The sequence below is a fragment of the Convolutriloba macropyga genome, chromosome 5, assembly GCF_964194025.1.
Source record: "Convolutriloba macropyga chromosome 5, txConMacr16.3, whole genome shotgun sequence".
In the NCBI taxonomy this organism is placed as follows: Eukaryota; Metazoa; Xenacoelomorpha; order Acoela; family Convolutidae; genus Convolutriloba; species Convolutriloba macropyga.
Window position 1 is genome coordinate 77,201,078 of NC_134472.1, and position 27,349 is coordinate 77,228,426.

The 27,349-nt window shown below is 33.1% G+C and overlaps 2 protein-coding genes across 5 annotated transcripts in view; one reads left to right on the forward strand and one right to left on the reverse strand.

Annotated features, from left to right (window-relative positions):
- LOC142339671 (innexin unc-9-like) lies at nt 1-27,017 on the reverse strand. 3 transcript variants are annotated; one of them, XM_075389886.1, is made up of 7 exons: nt 26,827-27,017; nt 16,434-16,646; nt 15,577-15,787; nt 14,750-14,990; nt 11,219-11,358; nt 3,721-3,898; nt 1-238 (listed from the first exon to the last, which is right to left on the reverse strand). In XM_075389886.1, the coding sequence occupies exons 3-7, from the start codon at nt 15,755-15,757 to the stop codon at nt 16-18; spliced, it is 963 nt and encodes a 320-aa protein (XP_075246001.1). In that variant the 5' UTR covers nt 15,758-15,787; nt 16,434-16,646; nt 26,827-27,017; the 3' UTR covers nt 1-15. The 3 variants fall into 3 exon arrangements, with proteins under 3 accessions (XP_075246001.1, XP_075246002.1, XP_075246000.1); XM_075389887.1 differs by lacking the exon at nt 26,827-27,017 and adding an exon at nt 23,063-23,155; XM_075389885.1 differs by lacking the exon at nt 26,827-27,017 and adding an exon at nt 21,528-22,231.
- Nucleotides 1-27,349, forward strand: part of LOC142339672 (stress-70 protein, mitochondrial-like) — a 129,721-nt gene that overhangs the window by 19,800 nt on the left and 82,572 nt on the right. Inside the window, exon 1 of one of the 2 annotated variants that reach the window (XM_075389889.1) lies at nt 824-835. The exons of the other annotated variant lie outside the window; for it this stretch is intronic. The gene's annotated coding sequence lies outside the window, so the exon portion shown is untranslated. Of the gene's footprint in view, nt 1-823; nt 836-27,349 lie in introns of those variants that run through there. 2 annotated transcript variants of the gene reach the window in all.

Consider the following 27,349-nt stretch of genomic DNA (forward strand, 5'->3'; position numbering starts at 1 on the left):
GACAAGTGAGTAATGTTATTTACCTTCTCTGACGTCATTGGCGATGATGAGCAGTTCCCTCAGGTAGTTCTGTCTGGTGTTGGCGTATCTTCTAGTGAAGAACTTGGCGAACAGACGGAATATCCAGATGAGCCAGTTGATGAAGGTCACGAAGAAGGTGAATATGAGCCAGAACCACACTATTCCAAATATGGCTCTGTTGAACAGATTGGCAGCCAGCACGCAGTGGATTGAATACCTGGAAATTGATAAACATCATTGTCAAGGACACATTTTGACTGAAGCAAAAAAAAGACGAAACGTGATAATCATCGTCAGAACTTGACGGAAATACGTTATTTCTCGAAAACTGAAGCAACAGTTTCATGCGAAACAGAACAATGTGTTGTGGTCGATAACGCGAGTCAAAAGAATTCAATAAGTTGAATTTCAAATTAAAATAGGAACTGAAAATAAACTTACGTATTTACAAAAACTATCTATGTGAAATTAAACCGCGAAATTGTAGATTAGCTTGAAATATTGCACTTGATTGACATGTGAATAGATCCTAGTTCCGAATCCCGGACGTGATTTTCCATTTTCATCAACTTTTCATGAGAATCATATATGGCCTAGATACAATCGAGTTCATTAGACGGAGGTCCGTGGATGTTAGATCCAGAGTTCTACGGGAGGGAGAATTTAATTCTGACATCTGATTGATAGGTCAATGAGATAATGATAGCGCCAACACAAAAATAGAATCGAGTTAAGTTTTGTGGCCATTATTTAACAACATAAAAGCACACTTTGTCGTGTAAATTCTTCTTTCGTTCTTCGAAAACTTATTAAAGAGAGTTTATAAGTCTCTTGCTGTTTCCTTGAAACCATCACATGCGCCCTCTTTTTTAAGCCATTTTGTGGGTATAGCGTCTCCCTATCTGTCGGGGTTTTTTGTCTTGTTGATGTTATTGCAGGTTCTGATAATTCTGGTTGTTGGTGCTCTGCTGCTGATGTGGCCGCAGAAGCTTCGTCTTGATTTGAAGGTCCCACATCTGTGTTCTGAACTTGTGGATCTGATTGAGATATGGTGTCCTTCACTTGTGGTTCAGTTTTCACATTGTCCCCGGCTAGTCTCGCATTTTTGTTGTCGCTCAATAGGATTGTCCGAGTTGAGTTTTTGGGTTTTATGAAACATGTGTTCAGGCCCTTCCTGATGATGAAAGTCGCAAAGAGTGATTTGTGGCTTTTCGTTGTCCTCCAATAGAATGGATTCGCACAATTCAAAATATGCTATTGCTGGTAGTCTCACTCTGCGTCCCAGAAGGAGCTCAAACGGAGTTTTGTTCCTCGTCTTTGATGTGTTTCGATGTGTCATCAGTGCCCTTTGAGGGAACGCCCCATGACACGTTGAGATTCGGACTCTACGCTTGAAGTGCCCGCTTCACTGTTTAAACTACTCTTTCAGCTAGTCGGTTGGCCCTTGGCTGATAGACCATGGATGATTCTTTTTTTCCTAATTCCCAGTGATCCACACCACTGTTTAAGATCACCACTTGTATTCCTTTATGGAAAACATATAATTCAAAATGATAAGATCTAAGGGAAACCCTCCCGCTATAACTCAACAAGAATCATCACTCTACAATAATTGGGCACCTTCAGAAGAGTCCATGGACCCAAAACCTGTTACAGATAAATTGTGTTTCTGTTCAAATTGCTCCAAGTTCCAAATTTTATGGGGGCATACGAATTTTATGCCACCCTGCCTTTTTTGTGCAATCATTTTTGTCTGATCGATGCAGAGAGATCCAAAAGTTGAACCATTAGGAAATTTCTGTAAAATCAAAACCAACCGTTGAAGAGATTTTCTCAAAAAAAAAATTTTTCTCAAAAAAATGAGGCACAAAGATTTTATAACTTTTCACATCCCTGACTTTCTCACGCGTTGTATATTATATGTATTTTAATCTGCACTAATCAAAAATACATTAGCTTATTTCATAAATCTTGCAATTGATCACCTAAAAAGTAATGAAAAAGTTTTTTAAAAGGAGCTCAAAAAGATAAAAATTCGAGAAGGGCAGGCTAAAACATCACACAATTTGAGTAGAAAATCTGCAAATTTTTTTTGTAAATACTTTTATTTTTTTACTGCAAAGTTTAATGAATCGAAGGATTTGTTATGCCTTCTTCTGTGAAAAAAAAAGTAACTGCAAAATTGTCAAAAATTAGTCGCGACTGAACTATCGGCGTCGAAGATGGGTTGATACAGAAAATCAAAAGACGAGAATATACAAATCTACAGCACTTTTTTCAATTGTCGTAACTAGTTCTATGTTCCAGCACAGTTGCGGTTAGATTACACGATTAGACTAAAGTTAAAAAGTACACAAATATAGTGTTTACTTCGATCTTCGACACCACACGCGATCACTATGTGTTAAAAAAATTGCTCAGGAAATCTGATGCTCTATTCGATTGAGACAATGAGTAACGTCAGTCGAAGCCAAAAGTGACAAGCTAGAGAATTTTAAAGTGAAAAACTTGAAGGAAACGTAAAAAAAGACTCCAGAAATGACTCGAAGAAAAACTTGATTTGAAACCAATCATGCTACCTACCCAATTAGACTACTTACCTTTGCTAAATTAGTGGGAAAAAAAGATAGCAAATATTTGTATAAAAAAAACAAAATGAATCACGAAAAATACAAAAACTGTTATATTGTTGAAAAATCGTGACAATGTACTATTCCTGAGAAAACAATCCAAAATTAGACAATTTCTTTTTTCTTTGCTAAAAAACTTTGCAACAAATTAAACAAACCTACTGCAGCGATGCAGAGAGAAAACCCAGGAAACAAGCACAAATAATGGAGCAAGATAGATTCACCATCAGTTTACAGTATCAAATCATTACAAGCTGCGGTGTCCCAGCAACACTTCTTTGAAGACTTTTTGAGACCTTGTTTGGTTTTGTTAAAGATTTCCGTGCTCCATTATTTGTGCTTGTTTCCTGCGTTTTCTCTGTCTGCATCGTTCCAGTAGTTTTGTTTACTTTGTTGCAAAGCTTTTGATTAAAGAAAAAAAGTATCTAATTTCGGAGTCTTCAGCACATGACACTCTAAAATGGCAATCTGTAAATTAAGTTTCTTAAACCACAGCTTTCTGAGAATCATTTTTTAATGGTGGTTTTCGGTTCTAGTTTCGTTTCAATCAGTTCACAACTGAATTAGTTGTTGCTCAAATTAGTTGTTTGCTATTAATGATCAGTTAATCAACAGATGTCTATGCTTTTCATATTGGTTAATTTGGCTGTTCTCCGTATTATTCCATAGTTGAGTATTGTTTATTTGAACTATTGGGCTCTTTAAGTCATGTACGCCTGTAATTTTGGTTTTTTAGACTACTTATTTCTAGCGATCCGTATAATATTGTTTTATTAATGAATTGTTTATAATAAATTGTTTACTGGTGTCTTTACAGAATAAATAGAGCACTTACACACTTGATCAATACATAAAAAATAAAAAAAGAGCACCAGAAAGATCGCCATCAGACCATAAGGTCCGTTTTCAGGCGTCTCATAGTCGGAAGAGAAATTTCATTATATTTATTCCAAAAGTTATTCAGTGGAGATCAAAATTAAAGTGATAGCGAGAGAAAAAAAAACAAGGAAGGTTATTATTAAAAAAGATTTCAAATTTGTATTGAAGCAATTCATAACTGAATACGTACAGCTGTAGGTTTCCAGGCACAATTCTGAAGAAGTCGCACCAAGCCACAATTGGGAATCTGACTGGCTTGATCTCTGCTATGTGCCAGTGCATGTTCCTCTGGATTATGTCGATACCGTACCAGATGTATCCCTCTCCAAACAGGGTAGACAGAAATGTTATCTGCAGGATTGGTAGCACTGAAAACAAGGTCTTCATCCCCTGGTTGCCCGTCTTCACTTACAAAATTCTAGCAATCATACTAAGTCGGTCATAATTGAATCTTTTTTCATACAAGGTCATATATGACACTTAAAACAGTGACAAAATTCTTGTATGGTGTAATCTGAATGTACTTGAAATGAGTTTTCACCCCCTCTTTATTTCCTGTACCTAACTCCAAGCCAGTATCAAAACTGGGCGTGCGTAAGTTCAATTCTCAAGCAATGCAGAATCGTAGACTGATTCATGTCAATTTTTAGGCTCAATTGCTAATTCAGAGGACAAAACAGTGAACTTGTGAGAATTCAACCACCGATCTCAAGACAGTTATGTGTATAGTAAGTACCATAAAGTTGCCACGCAAGAGAAAGTTCGAAAAGCTCGGGGCATGCAAATGGACAGTGTTTTGCTAGATATCTGCATGTTATGAAATTGAACTTTGACCTTTGAAACGTTCAATAGCGTTGCAATTTTATCGGACTGACTATATATCGAAGCTTCAGAAGTGAAGAATATATTATATAGTACATAGTATACGATATATAAATATGCACATACAAACTACGTGCTATATACTATGAATTACATACTAACCTAGTGAAGGGTTAATTCAAAACTTGCAAGATTCTTGTAAGAAACTTGCAAGATCAATCAAGGCAAAAAAATAAATCAGTTTATAACAAATGTAGATTTTAAAACAATGAAACTTATACTATTGTAGTAGAAAACACACTTGAAGCAAATTATTATTGATTAAAAAAGTTACAAAACCAATCTTCATGGGAAAAAATTATCCCGGATTCAAAATCTTGCTAGAATTTGGCAAGCTTTTAAATTCCGAATTTTTAAAATTATATGTCGTAGCTAAAACAAACTGAAAACCAAATAAATTAAATTTTACAAAAAAATGATCAGCAGAACTAATTCTAATGGCTTTTTTTCCAAAATCCCTTTTGAATACAAATTATTGCAAAAATCTTGCAAGTTTTTAGGAGGATTATGAATTGAAATACAATTTTCCAACAAACAAATAGAAACTTCTCAAGCCATCCAGATCCTTCTTTTTAGCTTCAATTTATCTAATAAACGACGAAAAAAAGCACTTTCAAATTTTTTCCTCACATTTTTTATCAAACGAATTGTTTATGTAGAAACCAACAGACGGAATTTTTCAATTACTGATATTATCGGTATTTTGAGTATCTTTTTTGTAGTTGTAGAATTTATTCTGATCAAAATTGAGTCTAAATTTCTTCTTATTGAGATTTAAGTGAATCTACTTGATGCCTTCAGTTGATAGCTATTGGTGCTAATGGCCTTAAAGTTATTTCATTCCAAAAGTATTGGTGTGGTTTTGAAGTTTCACTTTTGCTCTTCTTTCTGTCATTTTATAACTTAGGCTCATCTTAAAAAAGTAAACCTCAACTGTCTGGTGAATTAGGCATTAACTTCTAATTTGTATAAATATAATGTTGTTCATAGTATATAGTACATGGTATGTATGTATTTATGAATATCATATGCTATATACTATATCTCGTTCCTTACTGCTGGAGCTACCATATACACATTACTCTTGATTCCGCACAGTACGTGTTATGATGTGACACTACCCCTTTTTGACCTCATTTTTTGCCATCACACCGTTTTTAATGACACTTGACCTCGGGTCACTTAAAAGTTGACGAGAGTTCAATTCTTACTCTTAAGAGAAGAGTCGGTGTGCAAAGAAAAGATCGAATGTCCAAATTATTTTTGAACCTTGTGAGTTCACTGTAGTGGCTTTAATGACTGGTTCAAAAACTTATATCGTCCTTGCAAATATTTTTTATTTGAGTGTTTCAAAAAGATTGTAGTCATTGTCAATCAAAAAATGGCATATATCCAAGATTCATTTCAACCAAAAAATATAATGTTATATATAAAGTCAAATGATTTTTGAAAAAAATGATCTGTTTATTGACTTATTAAAGTTAATTATATAATGTTGTAATAACAAATGAACGATTAATACTCAGTATTTTTCAACATAAAAAAAAACATTCAAACTACATCTCTCTCTTAAGATCAAGTTTTAAAAATCGGACTTCAAGGCTTTCTGTATATTTTGCTAAGAGCGGCGTTTTTGTTTTTATACTCGCAGCAACGGCTGATTTTCACAAAAAACAGATATATGAAATCTCTTCTGTTTGTAGAAACATATTAAATTCATTTTCAATTTTAGAAAAGGAATTCATAGGTGACAGATGATAAAATGTTTACTGTAAAAAGATGATAAATTGTTTACAGATCATGGGTTTACTGTACAAAAACTTATACTCAGAGTTAAATTAAATCAAGACATCACAATCATCTGTGGAACATATTCAAACAAAAAAATACAATAAAAAATCAAACTCCCTAGAACATAGTACAAGTTTTTATTAACAATTTCTCATGTGAGGTTTTATTTCAGCCTAACAAAGACTGAAAATTTCATTTAAACAAAAAAATTTCTAGTGGAAAAATGTATTCCTACAAACAATTTGTATCAAGTTTACAGACACCATTATTGAGAGCAGGCTATACGGTTAATGACCACTAATCTGAGAACCATTGATGAGAAATACCCCAAAAATAAGATTTTTTTATACTATTCAAACGGTTTGGAGTGTCGAACTTCAGATCTCTACTCAGCGCACCAATAACTTGTCAAATATTGATAAAATTATAAAAGTGGGAAAAGTTTGATAGAAAATTAGTTTACTGAGAAAATTTTGATAACTTTTATTAGCATCATAGAGAAAAAATTTGTAAATTTACGTTAGTTTTATTGGCATTCGGCATCTAATTGAAAAGTTGAGGAGCAAATGAGTGACAAAAAAATAAGAGCCAGTTTTTTTCTAGATTACATCAAGAAATGGCTCAATCGGCGTTGTTGTTCTATCTTCGCAGCAACGGCTAATTTTCACAGAAAACTATAAATATGTGATCTCTTGTATTTGTACCAGTTTCAGTTTTAGAAAAGGCATTCACATATAACCGATGATAAAATGTTAACGATAATTTGTAAGTGCTAATAATGTTTCTAAAAGAACAATGCTTAAACCTTTGAAAAATGGAAACAAAAAACTAATCAGAAGAAAACATTTGAACTGAAAAATAATTTTTGTCAGAAGCATTTGAGTTTTAAGTACCTACATTTCGACGGATGAAGGAAAAAATTTCCGGACAAATTGTCTAACTCTCTAAAAAAACAGTTGTTCTTTCTTTACAAACAAAGTTTTTCATCTTTCGATTCATGTAAATCCTGCAAATCTTTAGATCACTGCATGCCGACTTCTTTATAATAGCCTGGAAGCTGTAAGTCGAGCTTTGCTATATCGCGGTGATATTTTTGTCTGCTTTTGTTGGCAAATGACGCTCTTTGTCCTCTTAGATTTTTTCAGGCCATAAACGTCATGCGAGAAATGTTGTTGATTTTTTTATGTTGCTGCTTCTTTTGTTTCCTTCATGTGAATGACGGCATTTCTTAAACTAATTATTGGTGAATTTTAAGCTGAACTATGTGATAATTTTCTATCATAACTGACATTTTCACACTTTTAATGACTTCTAAATTCACTAAAATCACCTCAATTCACTCCAACACATTTAGAGAGCAATATAGGACTCCTGCATAATGATCAAAGTTAAAAATTAAATATGGCGAGCAAAATCCAATAAAAGTTTGAAATTTTCTTTGAAAATAAATCATTAGGTTGACAAAATTTTCAAAAAGATCTGCAACTAAACGAAATCAGCGCAATATGTATGTTACTATCTACATTTTACATCATCTAAGTCTGTTTCGCAGCTATTTTGGCAATCTCCAGTCTATGTGAGAAAAAAATATGCAACGGGTATTTTGAAAAATGAATAGAAACTTAGCTAGCAAGAAACTCGCAAATTTTCTCAATTGTTTAAAATTGAAAGTAACATCTTTGCCCACAATTGCGATGTCTTTAGTGTAGAAACAAAACTTAAACTTAGAGTTACAGTGTTTTAAGAGACATCACTTTATAATTTTTGGAAGATATTCAACCAAATATGTACAAAAAAGAAATTAAACTCTTTAGAACATAGTAAAAATTTTTATTAACAATTTTTCAAAAATAGAAACAAAAAAACTAACAAAAGAGAGGACATTTGTTGTGAAAAGTAGTTTTCGTGAGAAGCAATTGAATTTTAAAGATCTACATTTCAACAGATGGCTGATACAACTTCCGAATATATGTTCTGTCTCAAAAAAAATGCTCTTCCTTTACGAAGAAATTTTGGTTTATCTTTCGATTCTTGTAAATCCTGCAAATCTTTAGATAACTGCATGCCGACGTCTTTTTTATGGCTGCGAAGTTATAAGTTGAGTTTTGCCATATCGCGGTGATCTTGTCCTTTATCGCTCTTTCTCCTTTTAGATTGTTTCAAACGGAAAACGTCAAACAGAAAATTCTGTCGACTTTTTTGTGCTGCTGATTCTTTAAGGTCTTTTATGTAAATAACGGCATTTCCTAAAACTAATTGTTGATGAATTTTAAGTTGAACCGTGTTACAATTTTCTTATCATAACTGGCCAAGTTCACTCTTTAAATGATTTCTAAATTTAGTAAGGTTACTTCAATTCCCTCTAACACATAAAATCACTATAGGAGTCCTGCATAATGACCAGTGTTAATAATAAAACATGGCAAACAAAATCCAAGAATAGGTTGATTTTTTTGAAAATAAATCATTAGGTTTAAAAAGTTTTTAGTTTTCAAATGGGCTTCAGTTAAATCAAGTCAACTCATTATATATATATTACTGTCTATATTTTACATCACCCAAGTCTGTTTTATAGCTATTTCGGCAATCACCCGATATGTGAGAGAAAATTATGCAGTGGGTACTTTGAGACATGATTTGAAATTAAAATAAAAATAGACCAGCACATGTTCTCAATTGTTTAAAATCAAAAATGACATTTTTGCCCACAATTCCGATGTGTTTACTGTAAAAACAACTTTTAGGCTAAGAGTTAAATTGTTTTAAGAGACGTCACTTAATCATTTGTGGAACATATTCAAACAAAAATGTAAAATAAAAAACTCCCTAGAACAAAGTACAAATTGTTTTAACAATTTCTCCTTAAAGTTTGATTTCAGTCTTACAAAAAAAACGAAATTTCTTTAAAACAGGATATTTTCTAATAAAAAGATGTATTCCTACAAACTATTTACATCATAATTAAAGACCACATTATTGAGGGAAGGCTATATGGTAACTGACTACTAATCTGAGAACCATTAATCAGAAATACCCAAAAAATAAGTTTTGGCTTATACTCTTCAAACAGTTTAGACTTGCGAACTTCAAATCTCTAAAACCTCAATGCACTTATAACTTGTCAAATTTTGCTAAAATTAAGGATCTGGAAAATATAAATGGCAAGTTATATTTTTGAAAAAATTTTGATAACTTTATTTAGCATCATAGAGGAAAATTATTGCACTAGGTTTATTGGCATTTGGCTTTTAATTGAAAAGTTGAGCAAAAGAGTGAGAAAAAAATAAATGCAAGTTTTCTTTCCTAGCTTACATAAAAAAATTTATTTTCAGGCATAAAAAATGAACAGTTGCAAGCTCCTTAGGGTTAAATTTCTCGCTAGGTAATTTTCACTGGCTTTCATCAATATCAAATGATAAATTCTTAAGATAATTTTGAAACTTTTCACTTTTAAAGCCAAATGAAAAGCTGTTTGGGCCGCATGGAGAAGAGCTAAAAATTTCTTGCAAACATTTATAATTCTAGCAAAAGTTTGATTGCTTTTAAGCTTTATGAGGGGGAAAATTGATACATTCTGTGCCTATCAAGACTCAAGCACAATACGCAATAGCCTTTGCAGAACCTTAAAAATAGGGCCGACAAAAATTACTTCCAACGCATCTTTCAAATAAATGAAAAATGGCAAGAAACCGAAATTGATGAATAGCAATTATTTTAAGTTAAGCTGATCACTTTTGCTTGTTGTTCTTCTTGGCTTTTCGGGGTTGTCATGAAGTAGCACAATTTATAAACACAATTGTTCACAACTTTTTAGGGTTTTTGTTTCCAGGCATGAAATACTTCATTAAAAACAATTTGTTGATCTAAGCAGGTCAATTATCCAGGTGCCATCAATTCTTTCTGGAGACTTCAACACGAATTGAAAAATGTTACTTTATATGACGCATTTATGATCAGATTTTCGGACCAAACGTTTTCTTCCAGATGGTTGATACTGTTAAGTACTTGTTTAATTGACCAAATTTGATCCACTATAAATTAGAGTTGTAAAAGTTTTGAGTTATATAAATGGAACCAGAAGAACTTTTATGACCAATTCACACGTGAATAACTTATAAGTCATAAAACAAAGTTCAATTACAAATCTCGCCCATATCTGCGCTGCCAGTTTTGAAATGTGCTATAAATTTGTTGTTAGAAGTTCAGTTTTACGAAATTTATACTGAGAACATAAAATATGATTTTGAACTTACAATTTTTCATAAATCGTTTATTTTATGGCTATAATTTTAAAGTCATTTTGTAATCATTGATGTTATACAATTGAAAAATTATCATTTATTGGCTTAAAAATCCTATCATATTGCATGCTTTAGCAGAGTCAAAAGATGAACCATAAAGTGTAAAAAAATGATAACCGGAAATTCACACTTGGAATATCTGCTTCTTATTATTAGCTGATCAAAATACATCCCCGTTGCCAGCTTTTTAAGGCCAAAATGACAATTTCATCGAGGCGCATAAATAGTTTTCAAATATGACCAAAAAGTGACAATTATTTACACTCTAGATTTTTTAGCAAATTCAATACAATTTATTTTAGCAAATTCAATGCAATTTTTTTTAGCAAATTCAATGCAATTTTTTCAGCAAATTCAATACAATTTTTTTAGCAAATTCAATACAATTTTTTAGCTAATTCAATACAATTTTTTAAGCTAATTCAATACAGTTTTTTATTTTCCTCTCAAGCATGGAAACTGTAGAATATAACCAATAGGTTAAATACTCACATGTTTATTTAAATAACCATATCACCCAATTTTAGTTCATTGCCACAATGATACGTCGCAAGTGGGTTGTTCGTTGTCATACATAAACATCGTTAATAAAACATTTCTATAATATCTTGCAGAATAATCAATAATCCTAGCTCGACTGGGGCTTGAATAATATGCACTCAAAAAATACTAACCCGGGCATCAAATAAGTGCAATAGTGGGCCATTAACTAACCTAGACAAGCAATTTTAACAGCCATGTAAGCGAGACTGATGGAGTAGGAGTTCCTGTTCCTCTGTATGTAGATTTTGAAGTGTTTAGACAGGGTGTCGTTCACAAATTTGTGCCTCGTCGCAGGGTCTATGTTGATACGACTAAAATCAACCAATAAAACTTTATCTTAAGCAGCTTTTTAATTGCTTTGGTGAACACAAGAACACTAAAGTCGAAGTGTGATATTTCTATTATTTTCTTAAAGCATCTAAGCTCATCAACCATCTTGAGGTCTTTTCCATTATATCATCCCATGAATTTATTCCCCACTTATGGAATATATGAGGCAAGGGTGTAAGGGGGGGGGGCTATTCGAGTGGGGGCTACCACATGAAACTCCCCCAACTTGTTTCAAGCTACCTAATTAATTAATCAACTTATAACTAATGTTGTCCGGTTAAAAATTCAGTTGATTTCGTTAAAAAGCGCTAAATTTGGATTTAAATCTGTAAGAACGCGCCTTAACACAGATTCAAAACCAAGATATTCTAAAGAGTTTGATTTTTGATCAATTTCATAAAGAGCCTGAAAAGCAATCAGGAACCGGAAAAAGTAATCTCAATACTTATTGTTCCGACCTCACTTGTGGGGGAGGAACTATATACTCAAATGGGTTTTTTTGTTCAGACAATTTTGGCCAATCGATATATTCATCGCAGAGAAATGTGAGTGGTATCATTTAAAAGCTCGTCCAGCGTAGAATTTGAAACAAAGAAGATTTTTTTAAATTTAGTTTTCTTTTTTCGAGGAGTTACCGAGGATTGAAGTATTGTGTGAACACCAGATATTTTGTTAACTTTTAGTGTACTTTTTCTTCAAATTAACTTCTTTTTCATGCAAAAATTAATTCAAAATTACATTTCAGCCACGAACTGAATCAATATTAAGCTCCTAATAGACGAAAGATGATGAAAAAAGACTAGATCAGGTCTCATTGGGAAGTTTACTATAAAAAAATCGATCTCTTTTTTTAGAAAAACTTTCGTATTTTTTGTTGTTTTCTAGTCCCCCAGAGAATAGTCCATTTTCATATCAAAGTTCTGTTAATTACATACCTGATTAACAGTCTAATGAATCCCAATGAACAAAATAATTCGTTTTAAGTGAATCGATTGTGTTTTTTTTGGCTTCGACTCTGAGATTTCGTAATTTAAACAAAAATTTGATGTTTTTTTTGAGGCTTAACAAATTTTTGGAGTCCTCCGGCATAAACTACCGTCATTGTTATTGACTTAAGGTTCAATACGTTTTGCGATGAGCATTATGAGAATCTATTTAGAGCTTTGAATGGACATCTAATGGCTGTTAAGACTTTAAAAAAGGTTTTTCGAGAAATTTTTTCAACATTAACCGATCATACAATTATTTTCGTGAAATATAAGTCATACTGAGTAATGACAGGACCTCCTTCTTTTATAATGCAACCAAAATTAATCTGGTTAGCGGTTTTATCTTCTATTTTTTACATGACTTCAATGCCTCAAGAATTCAAAATTTTAAAAGAAAATTAGAATGTTTTCGTACTAGTGGTTCCTCTTGAAATCTTTATAAAAACTTTCAGAGAAAAACTTATAGTTTAGACGGCTTCAACACTTTCTTCTCGCACTTTTTTTCACAGAATTTTTGGTTTTTGCTTGGATTTGTTGTTGTTTCCATAGTTATAAGACTTATCGTGATGTCTTTTTGATTACCTATGCATGGAAAATATTCTTGTCCAAAAATTGAAGCATAATTGAGCGTATTTATTGACTTCTAATGAAAGCTATTGAACTTAATGGCTGTTGAGTCTTTAGAAAATGACTTCTTGGGAAGTTTTTCTAACATTAATTGATATTAAAGGTATTTTTTTGTGAACTGTAAGTCCGTCTCAGTAATGACGAGACCCACTGTTTTTCTAAATCAGGCAAAATTAATCTAGTTAGCGGTTTTATCTTCTAACTACTGGTGTAATGACTTCCATGCACGCTGAATTTTCTGAATTTGCCGTTTTCGCTGGTTTGTTTTACTCTTTATATAGCCCTAAAGTGCAAACCCGTCTCATAGAGTTATAAATGAGGATTGAATGAATGATTTTACCAAAAACATTCAGCTTATAGCGAATAGGGTTAAATTTTATGAAATTGCAAATTTTTCAAAGTTTTAAGGACTTTTCAATTTTTTCGGTTTTTGTTGTTCTTCTCTTCAACTTGTAACATATTCTCATTATTGAGAGGTCCCATACAATTCCTTGTATTTTAAAAACTAACAGATTTACTGATATTATGACCTAAATTTTGTTTTGTTTATAGGTCAATATGCGTTTTCATAAAAGTTATGTAAGTTGTGTATTTGTGTTTTTTTATCTTCCTTTAGCACTATCGCGTTTTAGCAGATCCCAAAGATTTTCAAATGTAGCACAATTGAACTTATTCATTCATTCAGAATAATTAAGGCTGTTATTTTGTAAAAATAATATGAAAGAAAAACCTTAACTCAGATAATAGCTAATGATTATAATGGCTTCACTAATTTGGGCTTTCGCAATGTTTGTAATTTGTTTTTAATATTTTTTGAGATTTACTCCATCTTTATTCCGTTACTATGGCTAAGTCTAAACAAAGTCAAACCTACTGATTTCGTTTTCACTTTTTGTAAATCAATTAAGAACTATTTCGTTAAAAGCTAATGATTTTTAAGACTTTGAATTTATTTGGTTTAAAAAATTTTGATTGATTTTTGAATTTTGCCGCATTATTTCTTCTTTTCATCAACATTTTACCTTGTCTCGTTAAGGAGCAATCCCATCTGCTGTGCAATTAGGAGAAAGTAAAATTGTGTAGTTAGGGTTTTGTCTGATTGTAATCTGACGTTGTTACTAGGTGCTTTTAAATATAGATATAGAGTTTTTGCCGTGAAATCTTTGCTTTAGTTTTTCGTTATTGTTGTTGTTTTTTTCTCGTAATTTTTTTAATGGCAGATCTTGTCCTAATGAGGCATGGCATGGTAATTTTAATTCAGTTATTAGTTTGGTTTTGTAACTATTTTTTAAAACTCAAACATTTATTTTTGATTATCTCTCTGTCAAAAATGTAAGTCAAAAGACAGTTAAGTCAAAAATGTAGATGAGCGCCGGTCGGAACATCATGTGCAAACGCACATTAATGAGCTTCTTTGTTTCATTAACGTTCAACTTTTTGTCTGTTGGCAACCCCATTGCATTGTTAGTACGTGAAAAACTATACTCGAAACTCAAATTAGGACTTCTAATTCAGAGGGCAGTTTTTAATTGCTCGTAGGGTTTGACATTTGATGCATCTACGAACTTCTGTTTTAGCAGAAAATTGTCCAATACGAAAGAATCCGGCGGGAGGAAAAATTGTCCCCGCTAGTTCATGTCTTTATAAGTTAAATTCGGAGTCAAAAACTTATTCGATTTGATTTAAAGTTGGCAAGGAAGTTTTTAAAGATTTTTAACAAATGGAACTATGAACAGAGTGACAATAGAAGACTAACGTTGACTCAGCATATTTGAGGATGGTCTCTAAGTCCATATGTCTGGATATGAAGAATCGCCAGCAGAGGGCGATGAGGTACCAGGTGACTGCGAGGGATATGAGTATGATGGCAGTCCACTGGTAGTACACTATCTCCTCATCTGTCCCGTCCATTTTGCCCTGATAAGGCATAGTCCTCTGGGGCAGGTAGTACGTGTTAGACACCCAACACATGTTGTCTGTGTACTGGTTTTTTTGTACTAGAACAACCCACGAAACGGTTTTCAACTTTACTTAATAGTGAAAATATAGCACGAGCGCATTAGTTCCTAGCAACATCTAGCAACATAGCAGCTCTGCGCTTGACACGATTTAGTTTTCAATTTTTGAATCCACTGAAAAAAGATTTTTCTAAAGATTTTTAAGATTATTTTTCTCCTTGGTGAGGTAAAGGAAGAACTAGTTATCATAGATGATAGCTACGAAGCAGTTAATTTAATTATTGTTGTGTATTCAACAGTCATCATTGCTTTTCAAGTTGGTTCGTTGATTAGAATTGACACTTCGTCATTCAGATTTTTGTTAAAAAATAGTGAAAACTGTAACGAGTCGATGCGCCACAATATTTTAAAATTATATTAACTATATTAACAACAAAAACTACGCTATTCGACACTTCTTGTATCAAATACGGACAATGCCGACAAAAACGACGATAATCGACATTTCCTACATAAAAAACCGACAAAATCGACAAAAATTGTCAAAAAACGATTTCGTCGCATTTTCTTAACACGGGTTAAGTATTTCTACTGACAAATTTGAAGCGTTCATTCGGTATCTTACGTGTGAAGTCGTTCTCAGTCCAGCACTTGATAGTGTCTCCCACGAACATCCGCATAGTTGTGAATGTTGCAAATAGGATGAAGATGAAAGGGGTCACTGTGAAGTTCAGTTTGTCCACCATGTCAGTGGACCGGGTGGATCCCCCCTGCTTGATCAGACTTGTCACCTCCCCCAGAACCATGGCTCTATTCTACTCTGGTATGATTTGGACCTGCGTAAATTGTTACAAGGTTGAAGTCACAGCCACATTAATTTGCTCATTACGAAAAAATTGAAATAATTGAAAAAGAAGCTCTATTCTCGACTCACCCAATGAAAGAGGAGTCGAACAAATCGCCCGAGTAAACGAATAAGTGGAACGCAATTGATGAATTTAAAGAACAGGAGGGGATGGTAAACTCAATTAGTAGACTGTTGATTTGAATTAGAACCATGTCAGCATCAAACTAAGTAATCTAGCATTCGTCATTTAAAAAAATTCTTATTTGTTCAAAGCTTCTCGGCAAACTTTGCTTTAGAGATGTCACTTTGAAGGACAAGGAAGAAGGAGAAAATGGGTCCTAAGCGAATCCCAATTTATTTTGAGAACTATGAGCTTTTGGTACAATCCTGTCCCTCACTAGGTTAACAAATTTAGCAATTCCGGTAACTGCTACAACCCAAAATAAATGAATACGATGATTGCTAATCAGATTGGGAATTCTGAAAAAAACTCAGCCTTGTAAATCTAAGTACCCTTATCACAAACACTGTTGTTGGTATCCGGAAGCAACTTATATGCATAGGCGATCACGTGACAAATATACAAGTTTGTTCATCAGCTTTTCGAGAAATCAAAGAAAATTTTTTTTGTTTACCTTCGAATTTATATATGACGATAGTCGGAGCACCAGTTATAGCAAACAACTCGTCAGCTGTTTTGTCGTTTAAACTGTTGGAATTATGAGATATTCTTCTAGAATATTCGAGAAGCTTCCTTCCGATGTTCTGCTACTCGCCCCATCTATCCACGAGCACCCAATCCCACGCACTCGTTTCCTTTCTCTCGTCTGCTTTCTAATTTCTGTATTCTATGAGACAAAACGAATTGCGAAATAATTTGTAAATATAAGTTTACTTCTCATAAAAGAGAATTCTGGCTCAGCGTATGAAATGTTTACATAAAACTGCAACAATAATTGTCATATCTGTTAAAATAGATGATACGCGAACAAATGGGATGTTTATTTTTGCCATTTTCTGTTTCAACTTGAGCCAGTTTTACCAGCGTGAAAGTCAAAATGTGGCAAAAGCAAACAAAAAAGACAAAATTTTCCCTCTCTTAGAGGCGGATTTTAATTAAAAACCAACATACAGTCTCAATTCTAGCGCCAACAATTCTTCAATTTTATCAAGTAGTCCAAGAACAAGGAAATTGGTTAAATTCTGGTTGATTTTCGGTTGGTTAGTATTTATAACCGATCCTTTTGTAGTTTTAGTAAAAGCAACAATTGGCCCGTTTGTAACCGAGTAAAAATACACCTGTTCACGTATCGACCAGGCGATCACGTGACAAATAGTGATTGATCACGTTTGGAAAGAGAAGAAAAGATAAATGGTTCCCTCAAAAGAGCGATTCATCAACCGTATATCCACAAACAATTATTTGTTTCAATTTTCAAAAAATTGATGCTCTGCATAAATTTCAATCGTCACAAATTTGCTGGCTGAGTTCAGATAGTTTTCAGTAGAAATATTGATCACAGAAAACGGATATAACGACTAGAGAATTATCTCAAATTGTAATTTAGTTGTGATATAATATGATTTGCGAAATGATTGGATTTGTTACCTGAACAATGTTCTCACACTGTTTTATTGGCGCGATTTTGTCTTTTAATTTGCACTTAAAAGTGTTTGAAATCTTCTCGATGTTTTCTTGGAAAACAACTGACAGCAATATTTGTTTGTTGTTTATGGTTTGTAGGGATGTACAAACTGTCATTTAGATACGGCCTTTAACTTAAAATATATGAATGTAATTACATAGCTGACTTCAAACTTTGTGGCGTTGCCAAATTCAACAAAACGTTAAAAATGAAATGTTTTTAGAATTTATGATCTTCAAAGTTAAATCCTTTATTTATCATTCTCAATTAAAAATTTTCCTTATTTCGAAGCAAAAAAAATCAAAGTAATAATAATTGCTACCAGAAATCTTGCAATAAGTAATTTAAACTAAGAATGCAGAAGACTTTAACAATACAACAGGCTTCATATACAAAAAACTAGATGTCTGTATATAAAGATCTTCATAACTTAATACTTTCTTTTCACTGTTTTCTTTCAAAAAAGCACAAGATGGCTCTTGCAAACTTATGCTGAGCACAGAATGTTTCAACACACCTCTCAAAATTGCAAAAGCAACATGAAATTTGTCAGAAAAACTGTTGTTGGTATCCGAAAGCAACTAATATGCATAGGAGATAATTAATTGTAATATTTGAATCAAAGAATATGCCGTTTCTTCTCTGCAGTCAAAAACAAATACTCGCCAAATTCCATAAAACAAAAGTAATACAATTTCAAACACATAGACACAGAAAGGACCATACAAAACAACACACACAACACTTTTTAGAAATAAAAACACTAACATCAAAAAAACTTTTCGTTTTGGCAATAGGTCAATACTAAAGGTTCGTTCATTAATATTTTCTGTATTTTGTCCAAACAAAAGAAATGTATCGGTTAGAGCAATTTTGACATTAAAATTTGAAATGTAATTTCTTGGAAGTTTTTTAAAAAAATTCTGTCAATTTTGTTTTCAGATTGGAAGAAAACTTTCTTGAAATTTGGCAAACGTCTCATCAGCGAGATTCTAAACCAAAATGATTTTTTTGAATTTAATAAAAGCCGCAATTTTGGCTTTGACATGTCTGAAGCGGTAAATTGTAGCCAATATTAAGTAACATTTCAAACTTTTCAAGAAGTCTGACATTTTTTGCTCTCTGCCTTTTTTGGTGTCTAACATTCAAAGGAGCTAGCTCTCTGACTTACTCATTGTTTCTCTTACTTACATACCACACATTGCAAAGGCGCACACACATACGTACACCCACACAAGCGCGCGCGCACACACACACACACACACACACAAACACAAATACAAACCTTGCCATCAATGGAACTTTTTTGAGATTTTCTTGTTGACATCTGACCATTACTCACGACACTTCACCGTTTATTTAGGTCTGGATTGTTTTTTCTTGGAAAATTTGGGTTTCTAATTTTTAAGGCAATAGTTTCGCTAAATGTATAATGGACCCTATAAATTGAAATTTAATTTTTGAAGTTTTTTGTCATTTTTGTTGTATAGTCGTCCGTATCGTTTTTTAAAATCCAAGAGATGCTTTGTTCCAGCTAGATTTGACTGAAAAAATTTGAGTTCGAATACGTTTAAAACCGCATCTTGCAGCAGATATTTAACAGTTTTCCTAATTTTTCAAAATTTTTGATAGTTTTTGCACTCAGCTTCTAACATGTAAAGGAACGTTAAAGACTATCCTTAAATGCTTTTATTTAATAGTGCTGGTAAACATTGGTTTATAGCTATGTTTATGTTTAGATTTTTCACAATTTTAAGAAAGATTAGTTTTAAAGAAATAGGGAATTTAAAATATTTTGTGTATTAAAATGAACAGAAGATTCCTCTTTCTTCTTTCCAAAGAAAACTTAGTTCTTCATATGAGAAATTTCACAGTGAAAATGTATATGGTTTTTTAAACTACGCAACCGACCAAAGATTGGGAAGAACAAATCGAGGAGCATTTTCCAATTATAGAGAAATGAAAAACAAAATTTGTGTTAACAAAAAATTTATATACTACATTTGCCTTTACTTTTTCAGCATGGAGATTCAAAAACCTCAAAAATCTCAAAAATTTCTCCTTTTTTGTTCTAGAGGAGACTAATTTGAACTATGTGCACTGGCAACATAAGAATACAAATGAAAAGAAAAAAGATTTCCATCTCCACTTTTCAGAACAATTTTTGTTTGACTTGATGTTAGTTTCATGGAACTTTTTTTTAACTTCTGGAGTTCATGCGAAAACTGAATTGCTGAGTTCATTTGAAATCATTAGAATAATTTGAAAAAATAGCTTTAGAATTTAGAAAAGAACACATCTCTCTGCTTTTAGTTTCATGTTTTCAAAGTTCACTTTTGCTAATTTGAAAGATCTAAATTGCCCGAATGCTTCGATATTCAGAAAAAATTGTTTGCAATTGATTGTGTAACCAGCTAAAAGCATGTGGAGGTTTCAAAAAATTTAACGAGATTTTGATTTAAAAAAGCATAATACTTGTCTTTTTGAAATTCTGGGTCAAATCGTTTCAAGTGAGTCTTGAAACTGTAAAGAATTATGGTTGACAATTCTCCAGTTAACATAAATAAGTTTATTAATTTTTTTTTAATTCGTCCCGCAAAATTATGAAAAATTCACCTGAATAAAATCATTTTGGTTCATTTTGATATAAAATACTTCAGTGTAATTTTAAATGTTCTACGCCTTCAATTGTTTGTCACTTTCAGTTGTTCTTTAAAAAATCTAAACAATTTGTCCTCAACTTTGCAACAATTAGGTGATAGAAATTTTTGTAAATTTCGAACTATTCACTGTTTTGAACTATTCAATGTTGAGAAATGAAAAATTGATGGTCTTGATGCATAGCAAATGCTACTGAGATTGTTTTTACGAATTTGAAAAAGACTATTTTTCATTTACTGGACACAAACTTGAAGGTGTTTTGTATATTTTTTGTCTTTAGGGGTGTTGTTGAGAAGCTTTATGTCTATAAACTATATTTAAAAACTTTTGCTGACTTCCAAAAAACAGGTGATTTCAGTGTAGACAAACTGTGTTATCATAGATCTGAAGAAATTGATGGAGAAAAAATATTTTCACTCTTTATGCGCTTAGGACGCTTCTCAAATTGTACAAACAATTGGGATAATTTTCTGTGCAATATTGACTTCAATGTATGTATGAAAATAAATTTTTCCGGACTTCTGATAAGTTTTTGTATGATTAAATCTTTCTAAAAATCTTGCTATTATTAAAAATCATAATGATGAAAAAATACACGTTTGCGTAAGTTTCCGACGACTAAAGAATTGAAACAGTGTGAGGAGGCATCTTTATTTAAATTGGGTAAAGACGATTAACAATTAAATTATATGCGAGTCAGACTATTTTTAACAGTAAATATTCCGCAGCAGACAATTAGAGAAACTTGTCACCGAAGATAATTTTTTGAACAAACAAAATTGCTTTGATGAGCAGACAACATTATTTGCCTTATCAATTTATATTAAATATAGTTAGCACACAGTAGAAAACTACTTTGAATGGTTTCCCCAATTTTCCGCCTCAAAATTGACTGATTTTTTTTGTACTTCTGAAGCGCAAATTTTTCTAAATGGCTCGAACTAAATTCAACAGCTAATCAGGAACGTTATATTAATTTATTGCATAAAATTTAATTAAGGTTTCAATCAAAGACTGTTAGTTAGAGACCCTTAAGCTAAAAACTAATGAAACATAGACGTTAAATAAAACAAAAGAAAAAAGATCTATACAAAAATGAAATTGATCACTATACGTTTTTTACACGTTTTTTCTGGAACACTTGAAAAATAGTTGCCTTACAAATATAAGTTATAACTTTAGCGACCTAACTAGCTATATGAATAAAACTCACTTTATCTGATGCAAAATTTTGACGTCTAACAATTCCGCATATGGAAATTCATTTCAAGTACTTACTTCTGCTAAACTAGGATTACTAGTTAACTGCATGTTTGTATAAAAAATATACCAATAAGCAGTAATAATTTTCTGAAAAAATGAACCACGAGTTGTTAAATATTTTTAACCCGTTTAATTAGTCATGAGGCAATATCAACTTACGTTCCAGACAAGTGTCGCAAAATATCCCACAAGAATTGATATAGACAATAATTTGGGAATTCAATCAACTGTCACACACCAACTATCCGTCCTTAATTTTTATTTTAACTGCTTGTACAATTTTATGGGAGCCTGAATATTTTCTTAATGTAGTGCAAAAGGAAACAAAAACAATTTGGCGCAAGAATTTTGTCAATTGCAAAAATGTTTACATTTTCGGGACTCTCTGAACGTCTCTCTAGTTATAATTCGAGGGATTAAAACAGTTATAAATATAATCAATTGGTAAACAATATCACGTTAGACTGAATATCCGGGACTGCTGCAGACTCTCAGTCGCCGAATTTGTTCAAATACATGAAATTTTCCCGCTTAATTGCCACGTAAGGGGGGGGGGGGGAATTGCGCAAACGTCTGTGGTAAATTCTTGTAAAAACATTAAAGCAACAATAATATGTTTACTGGGAAAGTTGTGTGCCAGTTTTGAGGGAACGATTTGAAGGTAATTTGAGTGTAAATGGCGAAAGTTTTGATTATTCTGGTAAGATTTGGCTTAGAGCATTTCTGTGGACAATTACTGTCATGTGTTTATTTTTAAGAACCATCGGAGAAGAAGAAAATTTAAACAAAATCTGCTTGAGGGTTAAACCCACTTGAGGAAATTTCTGAAGCAGACAATTCGCTTTTCCTCTGTGTAATATACTTTTCTAATCTGGTACAAAATTGCTGGAATTTTTGCTCCAGTGCTTTCAAAGTTAGACCAGCGATTCGATTTTGTCTTAGTTGCCACAGATACAAACCAGCACTGCAGCTAGGGGTCCTTAATTTATATTTAAACAGACACTTTGTTTGTCCGTGTGGCTTCCATTAATGCTTATGTGAGAAATTCGAGGGTGCTTCAAACTCTCATTTGGGAAAATTAGCTTGAACAGATCTATTGTGGTAGATAGCTCAGCTTTCCTCAAGTGACTTCCCCAAGAGAAATTTGGAAAAGTTGGAGAGGTTTGGGAAGACAATAGATTGGTAAATTAAGGAAAAATAGACAAATGGCTCGAGTAGTGTCAGCTTGCGCAAAAATGAATTTGGCTCCCAAGTAACTAAAATTTCAACTACATTTCAATTCATCCCCCCTGCAAAAGGAGCAAAAAAGTTGCAACCGAAAAAATGTTCCCAAACTTATCCCAGAGAAAAAAGTTAGCTTGCGCCAGAAAAGTATATGAAAGCAAAGAATATTTCCCATAAATGAATGAAAATTTTAGTCAATAGCGCTAAAAAGATCAAAGGCTTTTCGCAAACTTTTGTAGTGAGAATCAATTTTCAGTTTATTTGAAAACTTCAAAAAAAACTAACCCTAAATGTATTCTATTTAGACTTTGGGCCCGACCGTTTCATGCTGTAACTTATTGAAGTTTTTGACATTAATGATATTTGATGTTGAATTTAGTAACTTACCTAATTTTTCTCAGGAACTGAACAACAAATAAGTGACCGCTCTTTAGATTGTGAAAAAGCACTTTTGTGAAATTATTACCAACCTTTTCTCAGGAACAAACAATCGCCACAGAGGAGAACGGAAATTAGACAATTGTTCACATCTGATTTCCTCTGAAAACAGTGAACAAAAATTGTTGCAGTTACAATAGCTATCATTGATTAGATCTGCAAATGGGCCATAACAGCGTAAAATAACCAATAAACACACGTATATATGCACAACAACCCCCCCCCCCCCCAAACCAAACACCAACCCACTACCCGCTAGCCTCCCTACTTCAGCGTTGCTTCAAGAAGGAATCAAAAACAGAGGGAGGCGATGACAAATGGGGCTGTAGAGTGTACCCGAAAAGGGTGGGATTAATGAGTTATAACCAGAGTGAGTTAAGTAATGTTTGTCAGAATGTAGACAGATGTGTGTGACTGTGTATTCTACTGTCCATTTCACGGGTACATTCACCCACAGTCGGAAAAGTTCACATTTGCGCCCAACTTTTTCACGTCTTTAAAAAAATCTCATTTTTCTCGTGGAATAAGTAAACAAAATTCAAATAAGGTGGTAAGAGAGGTAATATATCTCATTTTTTTCTCAAAAACGCAATTTGCACAAAATAAAAAAATTCGAAAAAGATAAGAACTTAAGTTGCAGAAATGGTATGATTGTCATAATAACTTCCACTTTTAATTTCTTTGTGCTAACATAGAAAAAAGCAAGTTCTTCTCTGCTAATCTCATCAAATTTTTGTCTTTCGTTGTCACTTAACAAATTCAAAAAATTATAAATCTACTCAAACTGCCCATTGAATTACACATTCTTGGACAAAATTTGTTCAATTTTTCATTATTTCCGTTTTCCATAAGTAAATAGTCAAAAAACAGTTACGCATGAAACTTAAATATGAAGCTTCATTTAAAATAACAATAGAAAAATACTACTTGGCTTATAACGCCAACTCACCTAGAATGCAAAAGACAACTGTTTAGAATCCAAAGTTAGGTTAGAATCTCTTTTGAAAGAGTGGACCGAATTACTTCTAAATCGAATAAATTGATGACTAAGAATTCCGTTTTTCCAGGAAAAAAAGTCCCCTAATGCCAGTAGTGCAACATTCCGTTGATTTGGAGAATAGAAACTGAACGTGGTAGCAACAGTCATCCATTGTCCAAGAATTTTCTCCCCTAAATTTTGGCAAGTCAATTTTCTTCAAACATCTCAAAATCCGAACCTATAGCGTCGAAATTTTTGTTTTCAGTTGAAAGTATTTCAAAGTACGCTCTGAGTAAAATTAAAGATATTACCGTATCTAATAAGAGATATAAAATGCCAAAATGGGGGATAGTATTGCTTTTTTTCAAATTTTTCATCCATTATCTGAAACAAATTAAGTTTTCCATTTGTATTTGCTGTCAGAATTGATCAATTCGGAACTTGCTAAAGTTTCCGAAACCAAAATTTTTGAAACATCTACAAAAAATTTTTCATTTCAGTTTTGAGATAAAAATTTTGGTTCGTGAATTCAAAAAATGAATATAGCACTGCATTCTTGCCAATAATTAGATTTCAGCACAATCTTATTAGTACTATGTTGTTTAATAACTTTTACCACTTCAAGTTTTCTCCCGTAAATCTTTGAAAGTAAACATGGCCAGCAAATTAATACGTCAAATATCACCAGAGCTTCAAAATCACCAGAAATTGTTAGGAAAAAAAATACTGAAGAAAACTGAAACTACCTGTTTAACATTGATAACAACTGCCCTGCAAAAAAAAACAATTTAAAAAAACAACGAAAAAATATGAATTTGTTTTAAATTTAATTATAGCATAATTGAGTTTAAAAAGCTATTATTTTCAAAACTCCAATCAATGGAATGATACAAGCGAAGGTTTTACAACATATTAGTTTAAATGTTCTCTGATAGCTTAGCAGAAAACAAAGCAATGACGGGTTGGCAAAAATTATCTGCAACTTAAGTCTGGTCTAAAAACACAGGTGCTGAAAACTCCGAAAACATCAATACGATTTAAAAAAAAAACTTTGCCTTTTAAATACTTTTAAAAAATACTTTTAAAAATTTTTGACATCACAACTCTGCTTCGGTGAACAGGTTCCGCTCCTACATCGAAAAGTTGTCAAAATTTCAAGAGTTAATTAACTCAAAAAAGAACAGTCTGAAATGTGGGGAATAATAAGAAAAAGGGCAGCTGAGAACAGGCTACTGTAGGCCTAATGCTGTTCCTCTGCGATTACGCAGGAACCAAAAGATTATTAATTCGAACTTTAGCTTTGCAGAAATGTTACAGCCAATTTTTTATACCTTTGCTCAAAAGCCAAGAGCGCAGTGTCATTAAAAGAGGAAAAGTTCGCCACTGATTTTTCAAGAAATATTCTGCGTACGTGAAAACTCAATTTTTCAGGTCTGTGAAAATAGACGACATCGGGAAATCGGCCGGGTTCTCAATCGGTTTAGAGTTCTCAAGAAAAGAAGAAATTTTAAAATTTTATTAAGTTGCCAGCACAGAAAAAAAAGATTGCACTTGCAACCGAGATTTCAATTTTAATTAAAAATAATTATTGAAGATATAATTATTGGTCTGTTGTTAACTAGATCTTCGGCTAATGTAATTTCCAATTGTCAATCGAACGTTTATTTTGGACATGCTGTTACCCCAAAAATGTTTCAAAAATACTTAACTTTATCTGGCAGGCCACTAATTGCTTCTTCCTTCTGCTAACAGCCACTACCAACAAAACCAGTCTCCTGACAAATAAATTGAAAAACAAGGAAATGTGTCGAGATAATATACAATGATTAAGAGTGCATTTTATGATAGTTTTATGTTTTATGAAGATTTATAGACTTTGTTGAAATTAAATGTTTTCTCTTGGTTTTAATAAAGCTTTAACTTTTTAACGACTGTCTAATAAACAACAAACTGAGAGACTGAAGGAAATTTGAAGTGAGATTGTTGAGGGTTTATGAAATCCACTTATTACACAATTACCTGGCCAAATTATTTGGATCACAAAGTAATCTCAAACTGAGTGGAAGAATTGTCAAAAAAGGAACAAGAAATGAGCGGAATTTGGGCGAAATGCGAAGGAAATTCGAGTATTTCCCATTGCAGCCCCCCCCCCCAGCCCCCAGCTCAATGGTTATATGCCGTATACCCCCCCCCCCCCCCACTGAACTCAATGCTTATATAACTATAGCCCCATCATGTTATACATACCAAAAGGGGGCTATAATTTTGTGGTGGGGGTGGGGGCTTTAATGGGAAAGAACCCGAAATTCGCTCAAGACCCGTGCGTTTTTGATCGGGATGAGGGACGAAAAACAAAAGCAATAGGCGGAACGAGTTGGAAAAGTTAGAAAAAGTTTCTTGGGAAGTTTATTGGTCCCAGGAGGTAACTCAAATATGTATTAATATGCAAGAATTCTGCTGGGATTACAATTTTTCTACCTGAGCAGCTAGCTATCTTTCTCCAGAAAACCGCCATCAATTTTTCGAATGTGTTGCAGAAATATAAAAATGTCAAAATAGTCTGATCAAAATTTTGCACTCATGGCAACATTTCTAACTACAGGTAGAAAATTGTGATTGAATGTAAACTGAAACGATTGCTTAAAATCTTTAAAAAATGAGATAATTAACTCAAACTCACCAGATTTTATCTGTGTATTTGAAGATCGTTCTTGAGTTAGTTTACGAAATAAACAAGAGTATGCATTAGCGCAACAGGGTGGCAAAAATGCCTTAAAAGCATTCATTGCCCGACAGCAATTACAGTCTTTAACTTACCCCCCGCCACCATCACAGTCACCGTCACCCGCACTGATCTAATATTCTCTTCCCCCCAAATTTGATCACACCGCGGTCGGCTGCTCCTGTTCAATCCGAATCTGCTGCTGCTGCTGCGAAACAGGTAGATGATGATGTAATTGAGGGATAGGGATAGTAGAGAGTAGGAGGAGGAGGGAATGGGAAATGAGGCGGGCAGGACAAAAGAGCCTTCAGGGAATGAAATCGACAGATGATAACTTGGTTAAACTTGCTTTAATTTTTATCGGCTTGTCACTTGCGATAACCTCACAAAAGTTACCCTACATACAAATTCCCCCCTCTCCCCTCTCCCCTTCACCTATCGCCTACATTAAACCCTAACCACCAAAGGCATTTAACAGTCCTCTCCACCTTACAAGGAACCCCCACCCCGCCCTCCATCATATGGCAACCAATAAGGATAATCCCCCAACAACTATTTTCCCCTCCGCCATATCCTTAATCAGCTGTATAACCATTCCATCAATCAATCCATTATATA

Excerpts from the sequence above, each read along its gene's own strand:
- LOC142339671 (XM_075389886.1), bottom strand. The coding sequence starts at position 15,757 with ATGGTTCTGGGGGAGGTGACAAGTCTGATCAAGCAGGGGGGATCCACC. Across the intron at positions 3,899-11,218 it reads TGTTAAAATTGCTTGTCTAG|TGCTACCAATCCTGCAGATA; the intron begins GTTAGTTAATGG and ends CCTTGTTTTCAG. Across the intron at positions 239-3,720 it reads GTGCCTGGAAACCTACAGCT|GTATTCAATCCACTGCGTGC; the intron begins GTACGTATTCAG and ends ATCAATTTCCAG.